Source organism: Serinus canaria, chromosome 2 (genome assembly GCF_022539315.1).
Source record: "Serinus canaria isolate serCan28SL12 chromosome 2, serCan2020, whole genome shotgun sequence".
NCBI lineage: Eukaryota > Metazoa > Chordata > Aves > Passeriformes > Fringillidae > Serinus > Serinus canaria.
In genome coordinates this window covers 130117161-130129463 of record NC_066315.1, presented here as the reverse complement: position 1 = coordinate 130129463, position 12303 = coordinate 130117161, and the positions used below count along the sequence as shown (strand labels likewise).

The 12303-nt window shown below is 35.6% G+C and overlaps 2 protein-coding genes across 9 annotated transcripts in view; one reads left to right on the top strand and one right to left on the bottom strand.

The window, feature by feature from the left end:
• Nucleotides 1–12303, bottom strand: part of VPS13B (vacuolar protein sorting 13 homolog B) — a 430054-nt gene that overhangs the window by 327592 nt on the left and 90159 nt on the right. For all 8 annotated transcript variants that reach the window (XR_007776824.1, XM_018912403.3, XM_030234395.2 and 5 more), the window contains one exon: nt 9311–9495. Coding sequence is in view for 7 of the 8 variants with exons in the window: in XM_018912403.3 (XP_018767948.2) it covers nt 9311–9495 (185 nt within the window). In the remaining variant the exon portion in view is untranslated. The remainder of the gene's footprint in view (nt 1–9310; nt 9496–12303) is intronic.
• The window catches only part of PABPC1 (poly(A) binding protein cytoplasmic 1), a 688709-nt gene that overhangs the window by 673028 nt on the left and 3378 nt on the right, over nt 1–12303 (top strand). The window lies entirely within an intron of this gene.

Genomic DNA, 12303 nt, shown 5'->3' with positions numbered 1-12303 from the left:
GAAAAAACATTATTCTTGACTGCAAGAAATACAATAATTACTCCTCATACAGTCTGCATTGTTAACAGCTTAACAACTCTCCCATATGATATGTTCTTGGAGAAGAAGGTATTTTTCTTGAATATCCAATCAATTAAAAAATGGGATTTGGATCTATAACCACTAGGTTTAAAATAATTACAAGGTATGTATGTCTTTTTCAAGCCTGATTTAATATAATATAAAATCACATGGGACATCAGACTAAAAATTGCTGTTGCAGTACATAATAATCTGGTATCTCTATGGCAAAAATACCATTGGTATTTATCACCTTACCTTGCCACAAGAACCAAAATACTCTCACAAATGGAAGTTGTTTTCCATACCATTCACTAGAGTTTATTCCATAAAAGTAACTTTAGAGAATACCAGTATTTTTTAACTCTGAATATTGTAGACACTAATAAGTTTTAAGCAGCAGTCCAATACTTGGGATCTGTCCCATGACTTCAACTCAGTACAACTTTTACTTGATCAAGACTATACATATTACATAAACTCACTACTCAAGGTCAGCAGTCAATATTACATATTTGAATAGAGAAAACATGCTTCTACCACGTTTAATAGTTGCTTATTGGTAAGTTTTTTTTTTCCTTAAAAACTACTACTACAACAAAAACAATTTTACTACAATAAGTTTGTCACAGGAATATTTCAATTTTATCTTTACTAGTTTCTCATTTCATTCACATTCCTTAATAATGTACTCCATAAAAAAGTCTTGATATTTCTTTCCTCATCAAGATGAAAACCTCTAATTAGTCTGTTCCTTTCCAAACTGAATTGTCCCATTTGAATAAAAAGGGGGAAGATATGTGCTATAAGGCATTCTAAATTCTTTTAAAGTGATAAATAAAAAGAAGTAAGTAAACATAATAAGGAAATGTCCAATGATACAGAAAACATTATACCATAATGACCATAAACTACAATCATTTCTTTGTGCTGTAACACCTGTATGCATTTTCATTTCCTCTCAGAATATTTCATGGCAGAAACTAGTATCCCACAAAATAGGACTATTTAATCAGAAGGGCAAAAGGAAGAGATAGTGACTTTGGGAATTTCCACAAATGTCAAACCAGCAGAGAATGATATTCTAAGCTGGAATTAATTTATGTCATAGATCAGTATATTTACTACTCAGCAAATAGCATTATTTATTTTGTATGTACTGATGCATCGACACTCAGGTTAAATCTAGTTGGCATGAGAATTAGAACAGGAAAAGGATTTCAGAGTCACCATCAGAGAGTTTTAAGACTAGTCAGTATTTCTAAGTTGTAGTTTTGTTTTGATGTTTAATAAGGTCAAAACCAGCAGCAACACGCTTGACATATTAGCAGCCTTCCTGTATGTATGAGAAAGTTGTGATGGAGGTTCTAAACAAAGGTGAACAGTAGTAGGATGACAGACAATTGTCATATACTGAAATATGAACAGTCAAGCAGAGGCACAGGCTGCACAGAAAGGTAGGGTATTCTTACCCTTGGAGATTTTCAAGGTCTGACTGGGTATAGCCCTAAAGAACTTGGTCTGATCCCATAATTGACTCTGATTTTAACAGAAGACTGAACGGCAGAGGCTTCCTGTAGACCCTTCCAACTTGAATTTTCTGACAACTCTATTATTTTTTGCCAGCTACAAAGAAACAGCTTTCTTCTGCTCTTCTGAAGAGCAGTGTTCAGAAAATGGCAGTGACTGGCATCAATACTTCTACTGCAACACCTCTGCACGAACCTTTTTCTTAAAAAACACAGATGTCAAGAAAACACGATGGCTGCCTCATTCATGGTTTATTTTTATATCAGCAACCACTGATGGTTTCCAGGTTCACTCTATATTTGACATGTTCTCTGGGCCTTTGCACTCACAAAAAAACCCCAAACCTTTCCTTCTGTTATCTCTGAAGTTTTCTTTTGTGTGTGCTCTGAATGCTTCACAGAAAATTCCCAGTTTCTTTTATTCAGCAGAGACTGAAGACTTCAATTCAAGACTTATGTTCTTCCCAGACTTCCTGCTGTAACACTGAATTTCAGTAATTTAGGCTCAACATTCTCTATTGTTTTTAAAAGCCAACATCTCAATCCCCCTGTAGAGTTTTCCACCTGATGCAGTACCTGGCAGCTAGAACCAGGCAAAAAGGCAGCCTACCTCTCTGCTATCCAAGCACAAGAGCAAACAATAACATCAAACTAGCAGCTGAACAAACAAAACAGGTGCTCTCAGTCACATTGCTATTTGTGCAAATAAACTACTGACTGGAGTAAGGGCACTATTTATAGCTCTAAGTTTAGGCATCTTGGTTTTTTGGTAGCACACTAATATACTCAAGAGTTTGCTGTTAATTTCAACATAGACACTGAACTGAGCTCTCCTGAAATTCTGAAATAATTCAGCTTAAGAAATTTGTACACATTTATGCACAGCTATGGATTTCATGTATATGTGCATTCCTTCCACAACTCACTCATTTATTTATCTTTTTTCTCCTTCACTGTTCTGTTGACAGTATGTATATGTTCACTTTCAACACAAAAGACATTTAAAAAGTCTCATGTGTTTTTTGAAGTACATTAGATTCTTTAGCACAACATTACCCATCAGAGTTAAGCTCACATGAATGCCTTAAGTATGCCTACCACCACTCTTTCATCAGAATACTGTATGTTTCAATTTCAAAGGTGATTAGTAAATATTAATTAGACCAGAAAAAAAAAAAAAGACAATCATAATTACTGGTTTCAATGCCTCATTTCAGGCCACAACAGAGCCACTGCTTCTGGCAGAGGATTTATTCAGATACTCAGGAAGATAAATCTCACTGATTACATACTGAGATGATAAAATGTCCCACCTATCTCCTTCCAGTGCAAGTCAGTTCATGACTTAAGAATATCACTGAAAATGTTTACTACAAGAGGAAATAAAATCTTATACACAACTATATTAAGCTTAAAAAAATTAAGCTAAAGAAGAAATCTTAGGTTCTTAGGTTGCTTATCCATGCTGTTTTTCCATCTGAAATTAGAGTTGATAATCTACCAGAGCTTCACAGAAATGCACAACATATAAAAATAATACTATTTAAACACTCCATTCTGGGCTTACATGAAGGATGAGGACACATGTGGGTAATCACCCACACAATACAGTAAACTGTTTATCCTGTGCAAGTTTCATATAGCTGGGTCCTGCCACTCCCAAGCAATTAGGAGAATACAGTCTTACACTTCTATTTTAGACAGAAATTTCAATTCATACCTCTCCAAATGAATGCAAAATTGCCCATGTTATACGGAACAGAGATTCAATGCCAGTATGTTGCAAGGAAGTTAGAGCTGAACAACCTGTATTACCTCTAAACTCTGAAATGTTGGTCTTTGGCTGGCTTTTGTGTTTTGGAGTTTGGTGGCAAGGGAGCAGGCAAGAGGAAAAAAGTAGTTTTAAAAACAGGGGTATTAGAAAGGCAAGTCACTTATTTCAGTCTTTTTCCTAAGTGGTTAAAAGAACTATGCAGCAGCTCTACAACCCTTTTTTATATGTACACCTGGGAAGAATACTGAATCCTGTTACTTTCCTCACTGCTACCCTGATGTGGTTTAGACCAGATGTTTAAATGTTACAGCATGTACATTTTCTTTTCTTCTTCCAAGGCAAAAGCAAAATAAGAGGAATATTTGACTTCACTCCACAAGAGACCTATTTAATAGTTTGGCGGTTGTGTAAGTAAAGGTAGCTTGGCTAAGTCAATGTTGACGACATACAGAACGACATGATCCTAATGAGTTGGAAAATATTGGCTCTCATGAGATTCAACCAGATGCTACTGCGCTGAGAAAGCTACTGTATTATTGAATTTCATTTTTATGAGGTAAAATTTATTATTCAACCATTAAGGTATCCCACATGAAATCTTGCATAAAATAGTTTTACAGTTACTTTCTGGAAAATAGATTTTATTTTAAGACATCATTTACATGAGGGATTCAATGCCTATTTGATCACCTTCAGTAGAGAAATGTAAGGTCTGCAAGCAATTTTCCCAAAAATACCAGATTAATGGAACCGAACTGTCAACAAAATAATGAACTACCTGAACAGGACAAGGAAAAAGTGGTAGCAAGTTCCAGTTTTCCTGAGTAAACTAAAGCCATGTGTGACTGTGTATGTATTTTCTTGGCAAGCTGGAATGGCTAGAAACAGAGTGCTTCAGGTACTTACTAACAAATAATGGAAAAAATACAGAGTGCAATTACTCTGCAGGATTAATCATGTTCAACCTTCGAAAGATCTTAACTAATGCCGTTTTCCGAGTATTTTGGTATCTTGTACACTTACTTTTATTTTTTAATTTGTATATTAATAATAGCAATAATATTAACATCCCTACACGCAGTAAGGTAGAAAACATTATGTATTTCAAATTCATATTTGTTTCCACATTTATAGTGACTGAAATGCAGAATCGGGATGTTTCACAAGCCTAAGAACTCACATTATTTAACTGACATGTAACATGCTGTTGTGCTTGTATACCAAAAGGATTATAAAATTAAACCAAAACATAAATTTCCAAAGAGTTTCATGTGGATTGAAGACTGCTTTTGTGCTTTTTTTCATTTTAGATGTAATGCATTAAAAAGTTAGTAATGCTTTTTCTTGACCCATGAAAAAGAGCAAAAAGCTGTTTGCAGCTGTTTTACTTTCTGTTTGTTACACTGCATTTTGTCAGTACTATTCCCAACTATTTTAAGTTTTCTATACCTTTTGTTCTTGCATAACTGTTTCTGGCAGTATGCATCAATCTGGAACTTAAGTAATAATGCCTACTCACTCAAGTAGTAAGTTTAACTGTTTATATTATCTCTCTTTTTTTAATCTATCTTGACTTCTAAGAACCCTAAAATGAACTTTTTCCAACTAGACATTTAAATATATGGAATACAAAAGGTGTAACTGCAATGAAGGGAGTTGAATGCTTTCAGAAGTTTCATTAAATTCCATATAATTTATAATTAAAACACCTGCTCTCAGCAGAATTAAATCATCTCAAGTTAAGACAGACATAATATTTAAACACGTTTATAAAAAACTTCTAGAGTAAAAACATACATCTTTCCTGATATACTCATTTTATCTGTCCTCCACAAGTTCTAAACTCAATCACTGTATGCATCTTTTACTGGAAGTTCTAAGATAAGAGACCTTACTAGTACGTATGACAAATTCAAATTTTAAGTAGTACAGAACATTTTTAAATTCTGTCAGATACCAAACACACACAACTTGCTTTTGAGACTCCAGATTTATTTTTTTTTCCAGACAGCTTGCGTTTAGGCAACTTAATTTAAAAATAAACTCTCAGATGAACTAATGAACACAACAATCTAATAACAAACTAGGGAATATTTGAGAAAAGTGTCTTTCTCCTAGTAGGAAAAGGTTTCTGAAGAACAAGGGGAGGAAAGTAGATGAGGGACAAAAGAATGCTAATCTTCAAGCAATCTTCCCTTTCTGGTATTCCTTAAATCTATTACAATAAAGAATCTGTAGAGCATAGAGCTCAGAAAGGTTGTTTTGAATCCCTAGACCAACTTCAGCCCCAATAACCTTTGAAAGAAGTTTTGGAGCAGGATAAAATTTCTGCTCCAGGTGAAAATTTAGGACAGAACCCCAGACACTAGCAATAAAGTGTGTTTGTATGTTTGTGGAAACACACAGTGCAGAGCTCCCTTTTTAAACTACATCCATAGAAGGTCTTTCAGCCATTGCCTGGCAAACAGGTTCCCAAAGGGGCCTTTGTACCATCTGAGCCTCTCCACAGCAGGTGAAAGGGCCAAGAGTCCTGTGTTCCTCCCGAAAAGTTCCCCCCTCCCCTGTAACTCATGCATCTATACTTATCTTCCTATTAATCTTTGGTTTTCTCAACTTCTACTGCTTTTCTACTTGAACTCTTTCTACCTGTTTCTTGTTTTATATTCCTCTGCTGCTCTCTTCCCTTTATACTGGGTGATCCTGTTTCTCCTGTTTTTCTTCCTTTCCATTCTTTACTTCTATTTTCCCCTATATAATCTGTTCCTCTCCTATGGAATATCTTAGCCCATATTGTAAGCCCATATTATAAGTTTCAGTGATAAAATTGGAAGAGATGGCTGTGTTTGAAAAAGCATATAACCAAAAGCCACAGCACAATGGCTGCTGAAAAAGATCTTGGCTGAGAAGTTACAAAGGGTTATGGTATTACTTTTGAGTTCAAGTAATACTGAACTGATGTGTTAAGGAAGCCCAACACTCTCAACAGCCTCCAGCACAAAGCCCCAACAAAGACATAAAGAGCTCAGCAACAACTGTTTCAGTCCAAGTATAGCCTTCAATCACACACAAAAAGTAGCAATACAGACATAAGCAGTTGAGAAAGTTGTAGGCTATGTAAATAAATGGCAAACACACTTGAGACCAGCTGTGTATGAGGAGCTACCTAGAGAAGAAAACTTTCAAGTCACAGTATATCAGTGAAACAGATCTGGGTGGGTAGCTAATGACTAGACCATTTCCATAGGAGGAGACATTTCATTCACAACTTACAAAACAAGCATGATGCTACACTGAGTATCAGGAATGTATAAAGTCCTGTGATCTGCCTGTAGCAGTCAGATTTGCTGGTTTAAATGTTACAGCATGTACATTTAATGGTCGGTACAGCAGACCATTACAAATAGAAGACGAAATACATAAGCCCTTTCTTTCTTTTCAGAATAATGTCATGTACAGGGAAGGCTTTTTTTATTTACTTTTAACAGGGGAAAAAATCTGGATAGAGACATAGCTGTTAGTCCTGCTATATTTCTAATTAGTTAGAAAGATGGCTTTTAGAAGTTTGAAAATGGAAACATAGAAGATAATTTGCGCCGCTGTATTCATGAAACACATAGCTCACAATTCTTTGAAACAGCAGAATGTAAGCAATAATTTCAAGAAAAAGATTCCCTGAAAAATCTAATAAAGTGAAGGAAAGGAAATCTTTGAGTATATTCTTGCTTTTTCCTGCAAGAGCACTACAATTCAATATAAATATAATCAGAAAAAGAAAAGGAAGGACAGTAAATAGCAACTTAGAAACCAGTGTTTATACTTCCATTACTTGTAGCAAATTAATCAAAGAAATATTAATCCACAACACCATGGAGATGGAAACCTATATTCTTAAAGTATTACTTCTGTGCATAGCTAAAAACATGTTGTGCTCAGGTGGAAAACACAATACCAAGGGAAAAAGGCTATTTTTTCCTTGAGAGTTAAGGTTACACAAAAAAAGCTCATCTGTTCACCCACAAAGATTCTCAAAGACACAATGGCAGGAGGGGGAGCCCAAATACGTTGCCAGGCTACTGCCAGGCCCAACACATGAGCTGTGTAAGGCCACTCTCTGTACCAGCCTAAAGGAGCACCAGGGCATGCAGCAGGCAGGAACTCTAAACAAGAATTCCCAAGTAAAACATTCAGCAGCTTTTGTTTTATGTTGGAGAAACTAAGCTGAATGTAAGTAGAAGTGTTTAACAGATGTGCCTTGTTTACTGACAAGTTCCTTACTGACTGCATTATCCTCATTGTTACTTCATTAAAAAAAAGAAAGAAAGAAAGAAAGAAAAATGACAAAAGATAACTTGAAATTTCAACTTCCCTGTGCAAATACAGTCAAGTATTTTTTTAGAGGCTTATACACATACATGTTACTGTTAAAGTATGTGGAAGCTGACCCTAATTACAAGGATGACTTTGAACAAGGCACGATATTAAATTTTACACAACAGTATTCAAATGGGCGGTAGGAGGCTTACAGAACCAACCAAGCCAAAAATTCAGACAAAAGGATTGACAGCAATAATTTCATAGCCTTGAACACAAAGCTGCCTTCAGTCTAGTTAATGCCAAGCACAACTACAGAAGTGTAAAATTTACCAGGTGAAGCGTTAAGCCATGAACAAGAGAAGATCAAAACAACTGCATTATATTGTTCATTTACTTTATTTGAAGTACTTAAAATGTGTGCTCCAGATTTCTATTCTGCTCAGATACTGTTAGCAGAGTTGTTTCGCAGTTCATTGCATTGATGGACTGAAACATGTTAAAGAACAGAAGGGGTTGGTTTGAAACTGTGCAAACCCTAAGTGATCAAACAACTGTATTTTCAGATTGCTCTGTGATGTGGATTGTAAACCTGCTACCTTTACAAGTATCAGGACTTGAAAATAAAATGTCACGAACCCATTCTTAGGTGATCCACACAGATTGAAGGAATAAGACAAAAGTGACTTTCATGAAAGAAGAAAAACCTAATCACTTTAAACCCTTATTCCAAGGGTCGCAAAAAAACACAACAGTTCTGTTGCAACATTAGATCAACATAGATTTAACTTCAATAAACAGGAGGAGTGAAAAAGAAAAATGGAAAGGATCAGGGAATGCAGAGCTGAAAGACTTTCAGTGGTCCAATCCACCACACTCTCCTTCAAATAATGGTTTTGTGCACATAAATCATTCTCCTAATACATTCTCCATGACTGGCAATGCTGGATATTCCAAAATATCTGTTATTCTTGTTATGGGTTTATTTACAACAAATAAACAACAACAGCTTTAAATTATTCTAGCCTGTATAGAAATTTTAAAAAATATATCATTTTCTGGATTACTTGAAAACTCTGGCTTCCTCTGTACACTGGTCAAAATCCTTAATTTATTCCCAAAATCTATGGGTGTTTTACAAAAGGATAACAACTTTCATTATGCATGTAATCATCACCAACACTTGCATATCTTCAGCAATTTCACAACAGTTAAGTAACATTCATTTATTAAATAATGCAAAACATCTGCAGCTCTTCTAAAGAATTCAATGTATGCCATTGATTAATAAAGCCCTTAATAATCCAGTTTCACCTCTGAATGATCCTGAAGTAACAACATTGTACCATATAAGGCAGCAAAAGTAGATGTTTCAGATGAAGGAAGCATGGAAAAATTATCCTGTATGGGAAAATTAAATGCATCCAGAAATTGGTGCCAAGGAGTGAAGCTGGGTGGCTTAGCTTACATCCTGGATTTTAAATATAAGCTATAAATACCCAAATAGACACACAAAAAAAAAGTCTTTCTGTTAGCTACTATATGTAAAAACCTGGATTTAAAGGATACAGCTGTATGGATACCCACTAGCAGTGCTCTGTACCATAATAAATAACCAAAAGCATCACATATTTACCTGAAGTTTGGAAAACCTCATTCAGTAAAGCTTCATTTACCACCACCGAACTGACATTTCCAACAGGATGACACCAGCTCTGATAAATAGTTTGAAGCAGAAGGGTTTGAGCTCTAGTTGCTTGAACTGTCAAATTAGGGAGCTCAAAAATGCATTCTGTTAGTGGGACATGAGCTCGCTTGGTCCTGTTTAAAAGAAAAGCAAAAAGGAAAATCATTACTTTGGCACTTTTACTTTATGCTTATAAAAATAAGCATTTTAAAACTTAGTCACAGAATATTAGAGTACAAGCAGTTACTTTGTAAGGTTGGAACTGTGTGCCTATTAGATTTCTTAGATTAGAGCTGATTCTACTTGCCCCGAAATGAAACCTAAACAAGAACTGTTGTTGTATTACTTAATTTTATATCTCCCTCCAGAATGTGACAGAAAAAAACCCATATATTTTCATCTAATTATCCCTTGATTTGAAAATATTAAATAAAAGCAATTCCATGTGCTCCCATCAAAATAAGAGCTACCCAAAATTATGCAGATGCTAAAAAACACCTGTTCAAAAACTGAATGTCCCATCTTTTTTATTTACAAAGCTTACAGTGCATCACTAAATGACATATGGTTAGTGACCCAAAAAACATATAGACAATATTCACACACCCAAATGCAAACAAGCCCACATTCTGTATTTTGCTAGCAGAGCTCATTGAATGATTCTACTATTTTTCAATGCCTTATCTTTTAATTGGGGAGAAGCAACAGGAGGAGACAGGCATTCAACAGGGCAAAGTAAAGGACATTTGTTTGGGAAATAAATTCCTCTGTGACAAAATAATCCACTATCAATAAGAATGCTTTACAAAAACTATAGCAAAGGTAGCAATTTACTTTTTCTTCTAATTTACACACCATTACCTGAAATCAAGCAACAGACTGATTTGCTACATTCAACAAAAACTGTAAAGGTTCTTTAACCCTCTCAGTTTGGAGCCTTTTCCTGTATCATGTTTTTAACATTATTATTCTTGCCCTAATCACCTCCCACTCCACCACTGAAATGTACTTTTTCTATTGAGCATTATTTTCTCTAATGCCCTATATGGCACGAGGGCTGGAACTAGATGATCTTTAAGGCTGCACAAAATCTTAACCATTCTATGATTCCATTAAATATAATTACTGATATATGTATTAGCTCCTTCTCATTCTGGAGCATCTCCTCCATTAGAAAATTTTAGGGACATTTTGAAAGCCCCTTAAAAATAAACAGTAGGTAAATGTTCTACTGGGAACCAGAGCCTCAAATGAGGCAAAGCTGCTGAAACTGCATGCAAAATCCATTGGCCCTGAAAAAAGCATGCTTTACCAAAATGCTCAGGGACAGAATATGTAAAGACATGCAGACATTCAACAACTCTTCAGATCAGCAAAATCAAAACCTTCCAAGGAACTTTCAGAAGCAGCCATAATACACCACATCTCCTATCTAGGCCCAAAAGAAAATGCTAGCAGCTGTGTGACCCAACATATGTGAGATATACTGGCAGTAGAGACTCTGCAAGAGGCTCCATGAATTAAGCAGCAGGCCATTTATGATGCTCAAATTCCAAAACCTTCAGCAGCATGAAATGACACAAAATTCTGGTAATAAAGAGTAGATTTCTTGAGTATTCTGCATCTGATTTTGAGAGTGGGCTTTCATCAACACATCTGTAAAGAGAAAAATACTACATCACTTCTCAGTGAAGGATCACTATGCTCTAGATGAAGCAGCATAGTAATAAAATATTCTGCTGCTAACAATTTTTGGCCCATAAGCTGCAGATGTGACTTATGAAGCATGGTTTGGAAATAAGCATTCTGAACATCTGAAGGCATCTCTAAATCACTGTGTTTACATGGTGGTACAGCTAAACATAATGTCATCAATTTGAATTTAGACTGGGCCATGCAAGCATTCACCTCAAGTCCTAAACAGAGCTCCTTCCTTTAATTCCTTGTCAATAAAATCAAACAGCTGGCAAGTGAAACCAAGATGGACCAAGAGGAATTAAGCTCAGTGTTAGACACCTACAGTAAAAACAAACATCCACACCTAACACTGTGGTCTAGAATCTTTTAAGGGAATTCAAAAGACAACAGCACTTGGTAGACACAGCAGATATCCATTCATTCAAGATCTGCAGATTACAAATTCAGTGTCTCTGCAGGTCCACTGTTTCTGCCCACTGCTTATAAAGTGCCATTACAATATTTCTCAGCTGTGGATGTCTACAACACAGATCCAAGTGTCACATAAAGCCCATTCACAATAGCCATTCCCCCTCACTATTTTAATATAAAAATAAAGAGAAAAACTGATTCTTATGAAAGAAGATACTCATCCATTTCAGAAATGGATGTAAATACACATGAAGGACAAAGAACAAACAAAAACAGATGTTGTAACTTTCTGTAACAGTAATCAGTATTCCTTAGAATGAGGTTTTCCAACCTCATAAAGCTCAGAATCAGGATTACCTGTCCCAAAAATACTGAGAAGGGGGAGGAAACCAGAAACAAGACTGCCTCTGATTTGCAACTCATTTGAAGCTAATGACACAATTAAGCTGCCAGCTTCAAATGCTATTTGCAGAAAAAAACACGGATGAAGGAAAAACATTTCACGTTTATATGGAAGAACTCAGCCTTGTATTTGGTAGTAGAAATTTCTTTCATATGAACACATACCATGCTCCACAAGACCCCTGCAAAAAGAGCAGTCTCCTGTTCAAATAAACCCATTGTCTTTGAAGTCTGAATCTACCTACAGGTACAGCTTTTGGTGCTAGAAAAATCTAAACTCATTAGAGGCCTCTAATCTAAACTAGAGGCCTCTAATGAGTTTATGAGAAATCTAAACTCTCTTCATCTGTGAAGAACAGATCTTGTATCAAGCCTTGTTTGGTTGGGTTTTTTTTTATTTTGTTTATTTTAATAGGAGTCACAAACACCAA